Source organism: Perca flavescens, chromosome 13, assembly GCF_004354835.1.
Source record: "Perca flavescens isolate YP-PL-M2 chromosome 13, PFLA_1.0, whole genome shotgun sequence".
NCBI classification, from domain to species: Eukaryota; Metazoa; Chordata; class Actinopteri; order Perciformes; family Percidae; genus Perca; species Perca flavescens.
In genome coordinates this window covers 27,913,375-27,932,890 of record NC_041343.1, presented here as the reverse complement: position 1 = coordinate 27,932,890, position 19,516 = coordinate 27,913,375, and the positions used below count along the sequence as shown (strand labels likewise).

Here is a 19,516-nt window from a genome sequence, read left to right as displayed (position 1 = left end):
TCCATAAAAAAATAACAAGGTGAGGCAAATGTGTATGGAAGAAAATGTTTCTTTTTATTATAAAGACAAGAGTTGAAAAAGATTGAGATTTGCAGAACAGCTTGAGCCCATTTGTCCGGTTCCTCAATTTATACGGCTATAGCAACCATTAATAATCACATAAAAGCTGTTAAGACACTCAAGGACAATTGCTATACAGGACGGCTTCATGTGACAGATCTTTTCATTTACTTTTGTGGCTCAGAGTTTTTGTTTTGATTCCATTCCATGCATTATAAATTGGTTTAAAGTGCTCATATTATGCTTTTTGGCTTTTTTCCTTTCCTTTATTGTGTTATAAATCTTTTTTGTGCATGTAATAAGTGTACAAAGTGAAAAAGCCCAAAGTCCCCCCCAAAGGGCGTTACCATCTACAACAGAAAACACTGTTCACAAACTGCTCCAAACAGCTCTGTTGTAGTCCTTTACTTCAGAGACAAACGTGGTCACTTTGTAACACACGTTATAATGCTCACCTAGCTGCTAGCGAGACACACCCTCATACTCTGCTTCTGACTGGCTAGTAGTCCTTACCTAGCTACTGCACATGTGCGACTCCCAACAAAGATGGAACAGAAGTGAGATGTCTCACTCTGTAGCTAAAACAGAGAGCTCAACACACAGGTGAAAAGAGGAGCTGAAGCAATGTGCAGTACAACAAAATAGATGGTGTTTTTTGAAAATTAAACAATGTAAACCTATTCTGATATAACCTGTAAATACAGTTATGTACCTGAAAATGTATGTGTGACTAACAATGCAGCAACAACAATAACCACTGCATTTGTGAAAGACAGGTCTGAAACTCAGAGAAACATCATGTAAAGACTACATTCATATAATTCTATTTGATAGAAATGAGTTTAAAATTGAATCTATCAAGTCAGGAGTCTGGACCCCCACTTCTGGTAGTCCAGCCTTCCTCTGCATCATCAGATGAGCCTATATTGGTGTTCCTTGGAAGCTCAAAGAAATGTTCAAAAGCTGAGTTCCCAGCTCTGCCTGCTGCCCTCCAGGTAGAAACTCTGCAGACAGCTCTCTGTAGGTGCTGCAAACTCTGCGCTCCTGAACATCGTCCCTATGAATGGCATGTTTCCATCTGTGCCGCGCCTCACCGTATAACACTACTAAAGATCTGCGAGGAAGATGCACAGCTACTTGGACTTCCCCTGCTAGTCCCAAATCTGGCAGACCCTGTTCGAGGGACATGGTGAGTGTAGTGTCCGATAACATGTTGATGGTGACCAGGCGTTCCCCCCACAGCCAGGAGTCGTCTAGGTGTGGATCGATGGCGGAGCCTCGCTGAGGATGGTAATCCAGATTGCACTGCTCCACTGGTTGAAAGCCTCCTAGACTTGGCTCTTGCTGCATTCGGAGCACTAGTTTTTGGCTCAAAGCAGGCAGTCCACTGAAGCCACCTATACGCACTTTCCTTTTCTTGAAGTTAACTTTTGGACCAAAGTCCTGCAACAATGAGAAAATTTTGTTTATTTCATCAGACTATAATAATTATAATAATAATAATAATAATAATAATAATAATAATAATAATAATAATAATAGGACATTTTTAAAAGAGTTGTAGATCATTTTATTGCCACTTACTATTTTAATATTTACTCCTGATGACTTACACCCGTGACTCTCCCGTTATTTTTGATGACACGTCAGGGCGGGACAAGTTACACATTTATGATTCTTGTAAGTAATCTAAAAATTTATCAAATCTAAATTGTTACACTTCCACAGTCTTAGTTATGTGAAAGAACAACACCAGAGAAATGTATTAAAGATTTTAGTAGGGCTGCTCCCTCTTAGTCGATGAGTCGACTAATCGGTCATTTTGGTCTTAGTCAACTTAGATTTCTTTAGTCGATTAGTCATGTTTGATGCTTTTTTCATGCTGAATGAGTTATTTCCAAGAAACGTACGAGCACATCTCTGGTAAACAAGAATTAAAAGAATTAAACTCTTTGCGGAGAAACTCAAATTTACAGAACTGTCGATTAAATCAACTAATCGATTAGTCAATACAATTGAATGAGTGTTAGTAGACTAAGAATTTCTTCAATCGAGCACAGCGCTAGATTTTAGACATTTATTAAACATACTTTCAGATTCTAAGAGTAATAGAGGAACCATTATAGACTTTAAAATATTTGAACTATGAAACCTTTTGTAAAAGATTTTTTTTTTTTTTTTTTTTATATCACGATAATTTATATGAATAAATCCCAAAAACCTTTCATGGACCCCTTTGGCAGAGTGCCACAGACTCCACTTTTGAGAATCGTGGTCTAATCAACCAGAATATCTGCAATCAAATAACACTGACTGAATCAAATAGCCCTAAAATATATTGACCCTAAATACTAAGATATAAATTGTTGGAGATAATTTAGATATGTCTTATACATTTATTCACGGATTGATGATGAACACACATAAAATGTGCTCTAATAATTTGGATTCATATGCAAGCGGCAACTTCTAGTACTGAAAAATGAAGCCAAAGCTGAAGTGCCAAAAACTGCCGTTTCGAGTGGCGATCAGACACTGTAGGCATCATTCAGCCCACCTCAGCTCCACATCTTTTTTTGCCCATATTTGAATAAGCTCACTGCCAGGATGGCGACGGCCAGAGCCACTATGAGCTGCCCACTGTGAGCTTCATTTTGGTTCTTCAGAAACCTATGGGTAACGTCACAGAGACTATGTCCATATTTCATACAGTCTATGTTCATATGTTATAATCTGCACAGTTAGTCAAAAATGTTGACATTTAGATTTAGCCAATGTTCCTTAAGACACCGGTGACTGATTTCACAGATGCTATGTTTTCCTACAGTATATGCTAAAGAAATTACAGTTTCTGGAGTAAGATAAAAAGATGTTGACATTGGCAAGCACCTTTTTAACAAAAAAAATAAAGTTTTATACCACAGCATGGACTCTAGCTGAAAATACACTATTCTGAGTTAATTGGTATAAAGATCAGAGGAGGTAAATTATGGCAGACCATCTTGATCAACAAAATGCTGGAATCAAAACAAATGTACAAATAATACTGGTATGACTGCCCAAAGCCAGTATGGCAGGTTTGTAACACTGTGTCCAATAAACAAGCTACTTGTGAAACTTGTGTCCTCCAGCTCTTGTTCACTTGTAATGTGTAGCATGACCCTGGAAAACCACATCCAAAGTACACAAACAGACGTGTGTGTGTGTGTGTGTGTGTGTGTGTGTGTGTGTGTGTGTGTGTGTGTGTGTGTGTGTGTGTGTGTGTGTGTGTGTGTGTGTGTGTGTGTGTGTGTGTGTGTGTGTGTGTGTGTGTGTGTGTGTGCTTGTGTGTGTGCTTTTGTGTGTGCTTATGACATTCAGAAACTACATGTGTTCCACATAACCTGTTTCCTTCGACCGGACTGGGACTCGTTCCACACATCTTGGTCCATCGTGCTTATCAGGTTTTTCTCCTCCTCTTCTGATATGAAGTTCTCCTGGAGGAAGACACCAGGAAAGGGGAAGGACGTAGCCTCGGCATGTTTGTGAATGGCAAGCCCCGTCTCAGGATCGTAGCGTAAACGATGCACAAGCTTCATAGACAAAAAAAAAATTATAATGTTAGGTCTACACTACATTAATAATTAAGACATTACATTAATCTAGGGCTGTCCTCGACTAAAGAAATTCTTAGTCGACTAACACTTATACGATTTTGTCAACTAATCGATTAGTTGATTTAATTGACAGAGCTGTGCGCTTCGAGAGGTGGTTAAGACTAGAAAAGCACAATATAAATGTAGTTCATTAACCATCTGTAAAACTGAGTTTCTCCACAATTAATCCTGCAAAAGCACAACTTTAAATATTGTGTTTACCATAAATGTGCTCAGAAGTTTCTTGGAAATAAGTAATTAAGCATGAATAAGCATAAAAAATGACTAATCGACTAAAGCAATCTTAGTCGACTAAGAGATGGCAGCCCTACATTAATCATATCGTCATTTCTTATATTGAAACGCAATTTGACTGTATTATGTAGGATTTGAAGAAGGCATGAGGGCCGAAAATAGAGAAAGGTCATATGGAGCCAGTGTGTGCAACACTTTTTTTCCCCTTCCAGTCCAGGAAGTGCATTATCAAACAATCAAGCAGAGATAAGTGCAGTGGTGAAAGAAAGAAGTACTCAGATCTTTCACTTCAGCAAACATCCTATAGTATTATTATACCACTGTGCATACCTCTCAAGTCTCACACATTGGGCGTTCACACCCTCACACCTTGTATTTCTCACGCAGAGAAATTACCAGGATAACGGCCACCAAGTTGCGCCGCTATTTTTTTAAACGGTGGAACAGGTAGAGGAATCAAGCGAGTTCCCCATAGAGTCCAGAAGGCCCTGCCACGCACCAGCTGAGTGAGTGCGGATTTCAAGTTGCGGCTTTCGTCGCTGTTTGTGACTTTGCCTAAGATTGAGTGACAAGTGTACTCCATAGACAGTATATAATGGACCAATAGACCCCGTTGCTCTGGACGGAGACCATAGACAGTATATAATGGACCAATAGACCCCGTTGCTCTGGACGGAGACCATAGACAGTATATAATGGACCAATAGACCCCGTTGCTCTGGACGGAGACCAGTGAAGGCTATTAGAAGCACTTTTCCGGTGATCTCTTGCTTTACTGCGCAGCATCCAACTGACAGAGACAACGTAAATGTGACGTGAGCAACGTGTCTGAAAGTTGTAAGTCTTCTGGTAGCTGTGCCAAGAGAAATCTCAATCATTTCCAATCTTACAGAGACGGAGAGCGTAGGTGTATGTAAGGAGATAACATAAGCACAGGCAAATTATTGCTAACTAACATGCTAGTTAACATTAGTAATTAAACCTAAACAGCTAATGTAAGTCGAAACTGCCTGCGAGCTTCTCCTGTACTATACGGTAATTCCTCTACTGTGCGACAGTAAGTCACTTGGTTATTTTTACAAAAACGTCTGCTACGGAGAGGTACAAGGTAATGGAGCTTTTTATACATTGTTGTGTTTCTTTAGAAATAAACAATGGACAAATAGAGTCTTTAAAGATGTAAAGTTATTCGCAGTCAAGTGAAGGAAAAAAAAAATGGCGGTCAGTGTAATGCTAACAAGAGGTGATCGCTTTGTAGCAACAAAATGGCGCCATCGGAGGTTCGCGTTCTGAAGCGGAGCTTACCCCCTTGGTGTACTCGCCCTGTTGTTTATTTGGTTGCCATGACTGACGTCCTGTCACTGTTCCAGTTAAATGTGCTTTAAGTGATGGGCTACAACATTTTTCGTCACATACAGCAAACATCTCCTCACTATCCGCTAGCTGCCTGTCCCCTGAACACACTGTAAAAAAAAAATAAAAAAAACGCGGTCTCTGGAGACTGCGCCAACCTGCCCCACGAACCATAACAAACAGTGTTGCAGCCAATAACCGACAAGAAGGAACTGGTTGAGCCATCACTTCAGTAGCGTTAGCACTTAGGCTACTTCCACAATGCGTATTCATGACTCAACCACCTCCTTCTTGTCGGTTATTGGCTGTTTGTTATGGTTCGTTGTACAGGTTGGTCAGTTTGTTTTTGTTGCCGTTTGTGGAGCCTGGGCTGTCTGCAGAGACCGCGTTTTTTTTATACAGTGTATTCAGGGGACAGGCAGCTAGTGGATAGTGAGGAGATGTGCTGTATGTGACAACATGTTGTAGCCTAAAAAACGCGTCCCATCACTTGGAGCACCTTTAAGGGGAGAGAGAGCAGATGACCGTTCGCTTGAGTTCAGTAGAGCACACGGCTCTCTAGAGTCGTGTGCTCTATGACTTTATATACTACATGTACATAGCGCAAACCCTGTTGTGCATCTGCTCTATTTCTGATACTGTAGCGGCAGAAATCAACATAGAGGAAACACTGTTACAAGTAAAAGTCCTGCATTCAAAATCTTACTAAAGTAAGAGGAGTCAATTACTTTACAGTATATACTGTGGGGCAGTTTAATCTATTATATTACGTCATAATGTACTAGTTGTTTTAGTATTAATAATCGGAATGCCGGTGCCATTCATCCGGCCACATTCTGCTTATGTACAAGCTGAAGGGATAACATTTCACTCGAAATGAACCTCGTACGACTGCATGTGACGAATTAAAAGTGATTGATCATAAACAAGCAAACTGAGTAGGAGCATAAAGTAGCATGAAATGGAAATACTCAACTAAAATACAAGTACTTCAATTGTGTACTTAAGCACGGTGAGTAGGTTAGCTCCCTTCCACCACTGGATACAGAAAAGCCATCTTGTTACAACGAGAACAACAGGTAGTTAATGAGATATATTGTTACGGCGTAATAACGACAGAATACTGTTCCATGTATCTTGTTATAACGATAAATGTGACCGTACAGGCTCGTTCAGTAATAACGTTTTGACAGATGGAATGTCCTGTGAGAGCATCCGTAGCTATTTTTGAGTGGCGCTAGGCTAGCAGCGGCAGCGTCCGTTTCCTGCTGATAAAAATGCTTGTAAAATACAGTTTCCAGTCAGATATTTTTTACCTTTGGTTCATTCGCCTCCAATTGTCCCTTTCCCCTTAACTTTTCACACTTGAGACACCGCCGGATACCTTTACAAGCACACGAAGTAACGCCATCACTGCTGTCAGGAGCCATCATCCTGCATCTTCTTTTTCTTCTGTTGATATGTAGCTGGCCAACCTGTTAAAATAGGTAAACATCGCCACCTAACGAAACGTGTGGTTCACCACACACTGTATCAGAATCAAAATAAGAAATATGTGTAATATTATTATTAAATAATTCTGAGTAAAAACGAAAGAGCTATGCCGTTTTTTCGAAGTAGTAAATTGTCCAAGGAATGTGCAAAAGTTCACAGTATGAAGTATACATTATGATAGCTAAGTATTGATGATAAATTAGATAGATTATACTTCGCAGCAGTATATGAAGTAAAATTTGCCACATCTTAACCTACTATCTTAACCTACAACATTGATGTGATGTATACAGTAATGCATTACAGTAACATAATATATATATTATTCTGAAATAGGCCATTCTGCATAATGAGTGCTTTTACTTTTGGTATTTTGTTATGATTTATTTATGGAGTTTTCAGGTTTACAAAATAATGTGTGTGTGTGTGTGTGTGTGTGTGTGTGTGTGTGTGTGTGTGTGTGTGTGTGTGTGTGTGTGTGTGCGCGCGTGCGTATGTATATATGTGTTTATATATATATATAAATAAGTAAAGTACAGTGAGGTATAGCATTTATCATAATTCACATATACTCCTACATGTTTGGTATTTTTTGATACTAATACTTTTGAGATTTTGAAAGCAGGATTTTTACTTGTAACATAGTTTGGGCTGTGGCCTTTAAATTCTACCTGTCAGGTTCAACTCAGGGTAAAAAAATCCCTTTGTTATTAAAAGTCCATTTAAACCACGCCCACCGGATATACGCAGTGTTTCCCCGGGAAAGCTTGGTTTCTAGTTAGTTCCTCTCCATGGTTAGTTCACTTGTAGATGCTGAAGAAGTGTTGGTAAGTAACTTTTATCCACGGATATTAACACATTCATAAACCATGTTTGCTTATGAAAGATAAACGATTAGGATGTGAGTTAAAACTTAAGACTAAGTGCCTGTAATGTTAACGTAGTAGAGCCTAAAGATGCAAATAAATGGCAGTCGCTGCTTCCAACGTGGCTAGCTAACCTCTGTCGAGGAAGTTAGCGTTAATATAATTTCCCTCAACAAATAGATCACGGTGTAACGTTAAAATAAAAACTGATAGCTATGTTTTAAAGGCAAGGCAGAGTATCTGAAGAGCTAGTGTTCGAGGTACAAAACCTGTAGTTGAGGCTGAAACTTGTGTGTTGTGTTTTGTTATTATATTCTCAGGTAAATTATCTCCCCTCAAATCTGTGGTTACGTTAACCTTCTGATAACAATACACTCACTGGGGACGTGTGTATTAATTGCAGCAAACCTTTTCATTCATAAAACCGATTCAATCTGTTAAAAAAAGCAAGAATATCTTCTTTGCTAAGTAATCAAAGAAACGAAAAAAGCAGAGCATCCCATGCAATGTTAAGCAAAACAGTCACACTTTACTGGAACCTAGCTAACTGTTATGTGTATTTAGAACAAAGAAGCTCGACAGAAGTCATTTTAAAGAGAAGAGAAACAATGGCTGCATTTTACCAGTAATTCCCAGCCAGGTAAATGTTTGTACCCCACAGGGTATGTTGAGTTTGTGTAAATAGTGGAGCTGCTCAGCAAATTTGAGAAAGTATTAACCATGATTTGTGGATGGATCATAAACCCACAAATAGAATTACAAATTGTTATGAGGGCGACTTTAATCACTTTTATCGTCACAATAACTTGAAGACTACCACAAACAGGCAGATTGCAAATTACATGCCTGCGACTGAGTGAGTGCTAAAGGCCTCTCCATGTGTTCGTTGTATTGACCGAACCCACTGAAACAAAGAAATTAAGCCTAAACACAGACAATTCCACTACTGTATAATTAATCATTTTAAATAGCATCTGGTATAACACGGAAACTGCATAATGATAAACACATAAAGAGTAAATAAAAATAAAGGCAAGTCACTAAACATTAAAGTTCTTATATTTTTAAATCTACATTGCTTACATCCATTTTTGAAAGCTAACATTGTTCCTCTTCACTACATTTTGCTGGTGCATTGCTGCCCATCGCTGGAAATGGGCGAAACCAATGGCAGGAATGTGTATTGCCTCATTCATGTGCTTGTGTCACATGTTTCTCATGTGTGTACTGGTAGAACATGAGATACAGACCAAAAATGGACTTGCTCATCAAATCATTGATCCAGAGGGCCATTACTGGTCAAATACTTTGCAGCGTACCTTTTTATTACTGCTACAATTACAAGAATCTTGCCAAATTCCAGTCATGGAAGTCACCTTGCTGAAGAGATGTAGAAGAGCACCCAGGGTGTGGTCTGTACAACCTGGTGTGTTAGGTGCAGCAGAGCACCCATAAATGATGCTGGGCGGGGTCAGATGTGTTACAGACTTGAATCTTACTACAGAAGAGGGCTCTGAAACTCTTTAATCTTCACTCTACAATTATTTCTCTGGTATTTTTATTTTTAAATTGTGGTCTTTTCTACAGATAATCAATGGAGAAAATAACAGAAAAACTGCTACTGGAGAAAGGATCTCCAAAAACCAACAAACTGGAGCAAATCAAGACACTGAAGTAAGCATGGTTTTATTGTCCCAACGATAGTGTTTGTTTTGTAGGTGACGGCCCATGACACGTGGTTGCAAAGTTGCATTATTTGTATATTGGTGACCTGATTATATTTTGAGGACGTCACTGCCCAGAAATTAGTATTCATGCACCAGATATACTGGATTGTTATCAGTGTGCGCTGACCTTATTAAATGGATCAGAAACGTGACACATTAAATACTTAAAAAAAAAAAAACTTGGACTACAAAAGATAAATATTCAAAAAATTGTTTCAACCATTTTTGTCACTTTGATTCAAAATACCAAGTTGCTGATTTTTGTAAGGTTTTCTCTGACCTTTTTTAAGGTTTGCACACATTTCTGTTGCAAATTTATAAAGTACAATATAGGAAGTAGTCTGAAACTAAAGTTGGAAAAAAGACGTGGTCTTTCCAAGGGGGTAAGTGATCATCCGGAAAGCATCACCTTCCATTGACTCCCATTCATTTTGACGTCACTTTCACAGCGAATAACTTTACATCTGAAGCGTTTAAAGACTTTATTTGTCCATTGTTTATTTATAAAGAAACACGACAATGTATAAAAGGCTCCATTACCTTGTACCTCACGTTATGGCTCCGTAGCAGACGTTTTTGTAAAAATAGGCTAACGATTGGGTCATAACCACGCGACTTACTGTCACACAGTAGAGAAATTACCGTACAGTACAGGAGAAGCTCGCAGGAAATCGGGGGGGGCATGGAGGCATACAGTCAAGGCAGAAGCCCATAGAGTCCATGAAAAGCATTGGGAAAAAATATTTCAGCAACGTTTTGATGGATTGGAAATACTTATGTGGCAAGTGAATTCATATGAAGTAACATTTATCCACGAGAAAAAACAGTTTCTCATGGCACAGCTACCAGAAGACTTCCAACTTTCAGACAGATTGCTCACGTCACATCTACGTCTTGAAGCTCAGTTTGAGGCTGCACAGTAACGCTCAGCCATCACCGGAAAAAAGCGCTTCTAATTGACTTCACTGGTCTCCGTCGAAGTCTATGGCGTTGCTTTGTCCATTTCTTTCAATGTCTATGGGTCTTTCAAGGGTTGTGTTTTTGTTTGCGTATGTGCCCCCAGTGTCAGTAGTAGCAGTAGTTTAAATTATGTAAAGGATGCTGAGCTGGAAAGAAGAGTTGTTGCAGAGATCATCAACTACAACATTTAGTTTGATATCCTACTTTGTAGAAACACTCTGCTCTCTGCTATTCAGTCTATCTAGGCTGGGACTGAAGTCTCAGGACTTGCCAGTCAGGCTGCTGTCCCGACTCCAGTACCTGGAGCGCTGGGATCTTTCTGGGAACAGACTGCAGGAGTTGCCCAAGAACCTGGAGCTGCCTGCCCTTCGCTACCTGGACCTCAGCGACAACCAGCTGGAGGACGTTACCACTCTGGAGTCTCTAAGTAATCTGGAGGAGCTCAAGATGGAGGACAATCTTTATATCACTGTGAGGACATGGCTAATGGCTTTGTATTACTACTACTTAAGTAATGTGGTATTGCGTTTCCTTGTCACTTGTTAATATTGATTTTCTTTCTCAGGTGAGTGATAACTACAAGCTGATGGTGTTGTTGCCCAAACTGAGGATTCACAACGGTAAAGATGTCAGCACGACAGCCAACCACTTGCGCTATGTCTACACGGAGAACTTGAGGACCAGGGTATGAAACTGCTTATTTTGCCCTATTTTATGATCTCAAGACAAGTATAATACTCTATACTAAGTTATGTCATAGGCTAAGAATGATGTCGCACTGCCAGTTTGGTTAAATTTCTGTGTAATTTATTGCATGAGCTGTCGCTTTTGTCAGTGTACAAACTGTCTTTGGTCATTTTAGATAATTGCAGTTTGGGAGAAGAGCTTCTGTCTTCCGGATCCCATCACAGCAGAGAAAATGTCGGCCTTGGAGAAAGACTTTGTCAACACTGCCCGTCAACAAGTTAAATTTGGACCCAGTTCAGTCAGTGATTTCACCAAATGGAGGGTACGTTCCAGATGTTGGAGATCTTCTGGCCCTTTTTTTTTTTGCATTGCCTTCTGTCATTTTGTTTTTTTATCAACTATTTGACTCCTTTGGTTCTTAGGTAGAGAATATCGCTAAGGAGTATCTGCACTCTCTGACAGAACCAAAGAAAGAACCAGAGAGCAAGGAGCCTACCGACACTAAAGAGAACTGTGTAAGATCTCCAAGGATGCCCTGCTTCAACACGCTGTCTATACTGAACTTGGCTGTCATTGTGATTCTGAAACGATGACTTTAGAAAGTAATGGTAGTAGTGGTGATGGGTAATACGGTTTAGGGGTAGTAACGGAAATTCAGGATGTTGTGTGTAAATGTTTAGTTCTGAAGTTGATTTAAAGCTCAAGTGTTTGCCTTTGCCAGGTTGTCTCGACCCCGACCAAGAGGAAACAAACGGCGTCAGTGGACACCAGCATCAGACTGACGCCTCGCAAGAAGTTGCGCGCAGAGCTCCCAGCCTCCCCAGTTGAAGCCAGCCCTCGCAAATCCAGTCTCCGCAAACTCGAGACGCTAACCCAGACCAGCGCTGTCAGGATGAGCCCCCGCAAGATAAGTCAGCCTCCCTCTACCCCCACCAGAGGACAGACGAAGCCAGAGACGCCCAGGAGAGGTGCGACGACAGTGCGACAAACCAAAGAGGACAGTGGAGCGCAGAAAAAACAGAAGAACAGAACGGACGCTGACATGTTGTCCACAATAAAGACACAGGTATAGTGAAATCAGCTGTTAAACCCTGTGTTGTTCCTGAAACCATGAAATATTGTGGAACCAAAGAAGCAAGTGCTCTGTTTTTGAAACGTTTGCGAAAAAGGCTGTGAGCGATCTGCAAAGGACTACCTTTTACTCTCTATCTGTAGTGTTTAAATCCCTACAGACACCCAACACAATTTATTTGGTCCACTGTTTAGTCGACCTGTCCACTCTGGCCCACAGCAATCCAAGATATCTCAACAACCATTGGCCAGATTCTCATGAAACTTGTGCATATTCATGGTCCCCCAAGGATAAGCCTAATGTTTTTATGAAAGATCAAACATTAACACTTATACTATATAAAAGTGTATTTTTTAGTCACGCTAGAGGTCTGGCTCCAGACATGGCAATATCGGTCCACCATTTTGGTCCAGACTGAAATATCTCAACAACTATTGGATTAATTGTTGTATACAGGTTCATGTCCCCCTCAGGACCAATTGTAATACATTTTGCAATCCTTAAACCTTTCCATCATCAGGTCAAAGGCTTTGGTTTATGACCAAATACCTACAAAACAGCTGCGTTTTGTGTTTACCTCTAATTAGCAAATTTGAATGATGAAACTAACAAACTATCATGGTGAACATGTATATCTGTACAGCAATATTGAATCCCCAGCTGTCAGAATGTCATGCTATTAAAGTCTCTTCTTTCCCCACTTCTCTGCTATCTCCCCCGGTCCATCTTCCCCTCTGTCATGTTTCCTTCCCTCCAGCAGCCAGTGTGTCTGAAGCCTCTCCACGTCCTCCAGTGCCACAGTAAACAGGACAGCTCGGAGGACTTCTCTACCCAGCTGTGGGCCTGTGCTTTCCAGCCAGTGCCAGATTTCAATGGTACCGTTCACATTGCATCAAAATGATCATGGCAGCTTTTCAAAAAGGCATTGATTATCAACATGGAAGTCTGTAAATACATAGTGATATTTTAAAAGTTTTTCCTATGACTAGACCTGGGACAATATGCTTTTGTCCCAATTCAATTTTTTCACGGTACGATTTTTTTTGCTATTTTCATTTATTGCGATTCTATAAATATTGCGATTCGATAGTATTGAGTATTGTGATTTTATTTTCCTTCTTTAACAAGAACAAATGTTAAGATAATACACTTCTAGAAACCTATCATGAGCCGTTTCTAAAAAGTAATTGATTTATAAATAGAATGCACATCACATGTCAGACAGTCTGACATTTATTTCATTTGTAAATAAGTACATAACATGGATGTTCTGCTTTGAGTCTGTTGGGCTGGAAACGGATATAATGTAGTCGCCGTTGGCGGTACCCTATAAACAGAAAATATTTAAGTGAATCACTGGTTAAAAATAAATAAAAAATATTGATTCTGGGGAAAGGGAATCGATTTTAAAAAACATCGGCACAAAAAGAAAATCGAGGAACGTACTATCTTCGTTATTTATTTTTATTTTTTTTCACCAGCCCTACCTATAACCCTTTTCTTTACAATGAAAAATAATAAACTCCGTCTCCTTCCTGTGTTAACAGGCACTGGTGGAGGAAGCCGTTTGGTTGCTACCTGTGGTGGAGACTCTCTCTGCGTGATTGACTGTGAAACCGGGCTGGTGATGAAGAAGTACAAAGTTCTTGGCGAGGTTCGCTCCATTTATTCTCTAATAACAGTTTTAAATGATAAGACTTCTGCATCTGCATTCACAGAAATACATTTTTGTTTAAGTTAATTGTATTTTTCATCCTGTCATATCCTTCTAATGCTTGTGGTCGAAAGCTGAATGCTGTCACTATGGAAAACCCTTCTATTCCCCAGTGAGGACAAAAAACAAATGACCTGGACATGAGCTGCTTTAGCTGTTCTCCGCAGCTAGACGGAACTTTGCACACATTAGCACACAGTTCATATGTTCATTTAAGATTTCATATTGCAAGTGTCAGTAGTGATTTTGTGGCGGGCGTGATAAAACTGTGATGGTGCAGCCTAGATGAACATGTCGGGAAAACGGCGTGTATGGAGGATAAAATTAAGTATTTGTATCATAATCTAAGCTTGATGTTTGTATCTGTTGTGCAACAGGAGTTCTTCTCCCTGGCCTGGTCCACAGTGTTGATGTCCAGGGGAGGCGGGGCCTCGGCTCAACACTGCAGCATTCTGGCAGCTGGAGGGAAGAAAGGACTGGTCAAACTGATCCACCCCAGAAACAACATGGCCTACGGGGAGTTCCGAGCCAGCCGCAAGGCGCTGTCTGTCCTGCGCTTCAACCACCGCCAGGGGAACTTCCTCTTCAGTGAGTCGAGGTTATTTCTTATAGAAAAAGAACTCGCAGTAGGAGTTCTGTTTGGTTGTCAGTCGCCCATTTCAGACGTCCAAAAGCTGACAGATTAAAGGATAATTCTACCTGTCTTTTTTTGCCACTGTTTAGCTTTAACTCATTTATAAGGGAAAAAAACTAAGGTGACAAAGAACTTTGAGCTTTTGCACTTTATGCAATGATAGATTGTTATCAACATTTGAGTGTCCAAACTTTGAGTTTTACTGTCAAATAAAGGTCAATTTATTTGAAGGTAAAACTGGTAAATTACAAATATTAAGGGGGACAAATTTCCAAACTTCATATTTTGAAGGGGAGGTGAACCCCCGTTGCTCATGACACAATATATTCCCAACTAAGTCGGCATTGAGGGTCATCATACGTTTTTCCTTTTTCTTTTTGTATCAGTTTGGCAACCACTGCTGTACGATAACAATGTCATCACCTTTTGAGGATTTAAGACTGACCTGTTGCAATAGTGGTTTTTAGGTTACTGATTTACTTCAGTGTGTGGTCCTGGTCTCACCAGTTCACCTCTTCTCTTGCAGCGGGAGCATATGATAACAAGATTGTGATGTGGGACATTGGTGGAGTGGACAGCCAGTACAACTACAAAGTTGTGTGAGTATTTCTGCTTGGGGAAAGTTGCTTTTAAATCTAGAATGTATAAGAATACCTTTCCTAAGCCAAAACAACATTTCTAACAGATGTACGGGGTTTCTTTTCAATTATATAATTAAATCATAACGTTGTGTGTTTGGTGGTGTTTTTAGCTTTATTACTTTCAGTTTTCACTGACAAAAGGCCAATAAAAAAAAATATATTTTATTTTCCATCCTTTCTTGGAGTTTGAACAAACCTCAGCTGTACATTTGTAATGGCCATATAATGGGTTCCGCAGGGTAGTGTAGAGATTCAGACTGTGATGTTGAGAGTATTTCTGTTTGTCCTTCCAGTCAGCTGCTGGTGTTGGAGATCAGCGCCACTCCCCTACACATCTGCCTCCCCCCCACTTCCCCCAGCTCACACCTACTGACTGCCTGTGAGGACGGCCTGCACTGCTACAACACACAACTCAGCACCAACAACACAAAGAGGTAAAAGAATCATGTTCGTGGGTGTGTTCCTGTATCCACATTGTGTGTCATCTTGTCTTGAACTTTTGGTTGATCCTGACCTTTTTGAATGGATTTGTTCAGACATGTCCTGCAGACAAACAGACTTTAAAGTCCTTCTCAGACATTCAACTTGTTAAGTAAATATGATGCAATAAGTACCTGAATCACTTTTAGGCAAATGTCACAATGGCAATCTTACTACGTACTACTCAGACTGTGTTACATTTCTGTAACATTTCAATCACGTTCTGAAATGCTGCCACATTCATGTGTCAGCTGCATGGTTAAAATTACCAATGTAATTCCGTTTTTATACGCTCAGACATTACAAAATATGCAGCAGTTTAAATCAGAAGACAAAGTATATAAAATCATATATGTGGACCAGCCAGTAACATATAGTGTTATTTTTTTTTTTTTTTTTTTTTAGTAGGTCTGAGGAGATGGAGATAACTTTCCCCATATATAAGAAGGAAGACAAATACCATGACTACCACACCATTGATGGCCTGAGTTTTCTTACAGATGACATAGTGGGTAAGTGACGCTCTTACAGTTAACCACCGTACACTGTAGTCTTATTTACAACACCTATAAAAGTATGTAAGTAACATTGGGTCACACTGGGTGGAGAGTTTTAGCTATGGCCCAAACAAGTCAGAGGCAGATATTAGGGACTAGGTAGTGGCTAATTTAACAATAAATCCATCTGAATTTGCAAATCAATAAGCCTTAAATTGTGTTTTATAGACCTAATACTAAATATGTAAATTGGTCAGTTATGCAAATGCCCTCAATAAACCAATGTCCTCACGTTTTTACTTTAGTCGCCCACTTGGTGGCACTATCATTTTGTTTCTTGTTGGTCCCTGTCTAATTTGGCTAGACTCCCAATGGACCACATGTCTGTCCGTACATTAGTGTATCTAACCATGGATTAGGTATCTATAAACCAGCTATAAAACATTTCCACCTAGTTTTTAAAACTTTAATCAGTCAGAATTGGGATGATTTTATCCGCTGTGTTTTCTTAATTTGAATGTCAATTTAAATTCTAAGATCTGCACAAACCCTTCCCCCAACGTTTCCCTTTTTCTTTGCATGTCTCTAATTTTGCTTCATTTTTCTCTTCTTTTGCAACTGTGTCATTATGTTCGTCTAGCCTCCAAGAACTACATGCATGGTTCCATATACTTGTGGAGCTGGAGCAGGACCAAGGCTCAGCGGCCTGACAAGAAAGACAGGACAGTTTGTGCTGTGGTTCTGGCTGAGCTGCAGTGGGCCAACACTGAGATTCCCTACCTGGCTCTCAACACATGCCCTGGTAAGCTATTTTTTTTTTTTTACGATAGCACAAAAGCCGAGTAGTATGTAAGCTTTCTTATAATGAATACATCAAGTAGAATACAATAGAACATTGTTGTACACCAAGATGAGAGAAACCTTTCAGATTGGTCCACTGTTCTCCCCCAGTATAAGGCCTGGCTCACATCAGGCAGTCCATTTATTTTGAATGGGGGGTGCGTTTAGGCTAGAGCTTAGATCAGGCCCAAAAAATCAAGCCCGACCCTACCCGAGCCCGTTGTGTCCGAGCCCGGCACGGCCCGACACATTAACTGTAATTATGAGCCCAAACCCGATTTAAAGGAACACGCAACAGTTTGTTGAAATGGGGTTATTCACCGTCTGTTCACCGCTGCCCTGAAATGCCGCTGCCCTGACTGAGCTCCGCGGGGCTCGGCGGGCCGCTGCCCGTCCAGTAACCCAGAAACAGTGACTTTGCCCCGGCCGCAGAGCCCTGCGGGCTGCCGATATCTCTGTGCCCGAGTAGCAGTGCTTCGGCTGTATCCTACTTCCACCCAATATAGTCCCAAGTCAATATCTGCCTGGGAAATCATCTAGTCTTATGCTGCATTGCTGTTTTTACTTGTTGTGAATACGCAGGCCACAAGAAGTAATTAGGTTTTGTTTTTGTTGTTGTTGGTTCACTTTTACTCACGACATGCTAACGGCAACAAAGGATTCCATTAATTATGCTATGCTAAGCTAGCGGCGGCGGCGCCGGACTAAGACAATGCTTGCACTGAGACAAAAATGCTTTTGCCCACCTATCTAAATCTAGAGGAGATGGTGAATAACCCTATTTCAACAAACTGTGGCGTATTCCTTTAAACCCGACATTTTTTTTAATACGTGGGCCATTATAACGGACGTTCTCAACTACATTACTGAGTTGTTTGAACTACAGAAATCTGTTTAGAATTATCTTAATAAATACCGGTAATGCAACAAAGACGAAGCAAGTAAACTGCGCTGTTTGTTTATTCAGAATGGAATGGATCCGAATGAAGAAACGTAAAAAAAAAAAACCTTGACCCTCGCTCCCTCAGCCGAATAGTGTCGGTAACAGATCAAGGCAGCAACATAATCAAAGCCCTGGAACCATATAGGAGACTTTCTTGTCTCGATCACCTAATTAATACTGTCCTTCGCCACGGCACGGTCTGCATGCTGACACACTGGCCGACAACAGTGCTGCAGATGGGGGAGATACGATATCAGCACAGTTCACCTCGCACTCAAGTCAGTGTAGGACAGAACATACACCCAGAGCTACGGGATAAGCTTGAGAGGCATAGCTTGCTCCCCACCGAATAAGGCTAATAAAGTAATGATTAAAAAATCACAAATGCTTGATCAAGGGCCCGGCCTGATCATAGCGGCGTAAAAAATCGGCCCGGTCCGGTTCTAAACTCTAGTTTAGGTTGCAGCGGTTGGGGCCGCAGCAGGGGGGTGCCGAAAAGACCCCCAGGCCAAAAGTTGAGACATACCTAAGTTTTGTAGAAAAGCAACCCAACGTCACGCTGTGGTGGCCAATTATGTAACCGGCGATCGGACTTGTCGGTGTATTTTTAGGCAGTGTGAGAGTCCCGTACAGTAAACAGGAAACATCACTGGCACAAGTGAGTTTAAAAAAACTAGGTGGGTAAAAAAAAAAAAAAACACAAGCACTTAACTGCCCAGGAGTTTGTGTAACAGCTGAGGGACTGAGCACAAAGCACAGTCCCTCCGTCCCTTTTCTCTCTTTCTTTGTGAAACAGAGATGCCTTCAAGTCAGTTGTAAATGTAGAAATCGTAACAACGATCTGACGTAAAACAATAACTGTGAACTATCAAGTCTGCTTGTGCTACATTGGGGGATTAGGGAACCCAACAGCACTCCCACCACCGCACAATCCTGCGGTTGGACCGCTGGATCTGCTCTGAATGCGTCCTAACACTGCCTTTTAAATGTCAGCTGAGAGACATGAGTGCTCCTTCAGCAACATTTCCTGTTTATTTTCTTTTTGTTTTCACTTTCATTCCTCTCTCTTTAGGCCGAGCCTACATAGTGTGTGGTGATGACAAAGGCAGGTTATGGACATACCACGTCAACGACCTGCAGAAAAACAGTTTCCAGACTGGGAAACCCATACTGCCCACTGAGGTAATTAGTGTGTGTATATATGTATGTATATACAGTGGGGGAAATAAGTATTTGACCCCTTGCTGATTTTGCGGGTTTGCCCACATACAAAGAATGCAAAAATCTACAATTTTAATCATATGTACATTCTAACAGTGAAAGACAGAATCCCAAAGAAAATTCCAGAAAATCACATCATATGAATTTATTAAAATTGATAACCATCTGATGAGGAAAAACAAGTATTTGACCCCCTGGACAAACAGCAAGTATTCTGGCTCCTACAAGCCAGTTAGTCTTTCTTTAAGACACAGCCCCAATCCGAACCAATTATCTACATCAAATACACCTGCCTCACCTCGTTACCTGTATAAAAGACACCTGTCAACACCCAAACAACCAGCATCCAATATCACCACCATGGGCAAGACCAAAGAGCTTTCTACGGACATCAGGGACAAGATTGTTGATCTGCACAAGGCTGGGATGGGCTACAA

General features: G+C 40.6%; 2 protein-coding genes across 5 annotated transcripts in view; one reads left to right on the top strand and one right to left on the bottom strand.

Moving 5' to 3' along the window:
* Nucleotides 1-680: 680 nt before the first annotated feature.
* Nucleotides 681-6,774, bottom strand: alkbh4 (alkB homolog 4, lysine demthylase). The gene is made up of 3 exons (XM_028596084.1): nt 6,620-6,774; nt 3,444-3,632; nt 681-1,503 (listed from the first exon to the last, which is right to left on the bottom strand). Exons 1-3 carry the CDS (start codon nt 6,734-6,736, stop codon nt 982-984), a joined length of 828 nt encoding a protein of 275 aa, XP_028451885.1. The 5' UTR covers nt 6,737-6,774; the 3' UTR covers nt 681-981.
* Nucleotides 5,030-19,516, top strand: part of lrwd1 (leucine-rich repeats and WD repeat domain containing 1) — a 19,633-nt gene continuing 5,146 nt past the window's right edge. Inside the window, exons 1-15 of one of the 4 annotated variants that reach the window (XM_028596081.1) lie at nt 5,030-5,058; nt 9,251-9,337; nt 10,587-10,821; nt 10,916-11,035; nt 11,213-11,359; nt 11,460-11,552; nt 11,759-12,103; nt 12,867-12,984; nt 13,657-13,763; nt 14,201-14,411; nt 14,984-15,056; nt 15,392-15,532; nt 15,984-16,090; nt 16,716-16,877; nt 18,931-19,040. In XM_028596081.1, the coding sequence (XP_028451882.1) occupies nt 9,258-9,337; nt 10,587-10,821; nt 10,916-11,035; nt 11,213-11,359; nt 11,460-11,552; nt 11,759-12,103; nt 12,867-12,984; nt 13,657-13,763; nt 14,201-14,411; nt 14,984-15,056; nt 15,392-15,532; nt 15,984-16,090; nt 16,716-16,877; nt 18,931-19,040 (2,049 nt within the window). In that variant the 5' untranslated portion in view covers nt 5,030-5,058; nt 9,251-9,257. Of the gene's footprint in view, nt 5,059-7,553; nt 7,625-9,250; nt 9,338-10,586; nt 10,822-10,915; nt 11,036-11,212; nt 11,360-11,459; nt 11,553-11,758; nt 12,104-12,866; nt 12,985-13,656; nt 13,764-14,200; nt 14,412-14,983; nt 15,057-15,391; nt 15,533-15,983; nt 16,091-16,715; nt 16,878-18,930; nt 19,041-19,516 lie in introns of those variants that run through there. The other 3 variants (XM_028596082.1, XM_028596083.1, XM_028596080.1) reach the window with 3 other exon arrangements.

Coding starts and splice junctions, on each gene's coding strand:
- alkbh4 (XM_028596084.1), bottom strand. CDS start 6,736: ATGATGGCTCCTGACAGCAGTGATGGCGTTACTTCGTGTGCTTGTAAA. Junction 3,633..6,619: donor TGGAGGCGAATGAACCAAAG/GTAAAAAATATC, acceptor TTGTCTATGAAG/CTTGTGCATCGTTTACGCTA. Junction 1,504..3,443: donor AGTCCGGTCGAAGGAAACAG/GTTATGTGGAAC, acceptor TCATTGTTGCAG/GACTTTGGTCCAAAAGTTAA.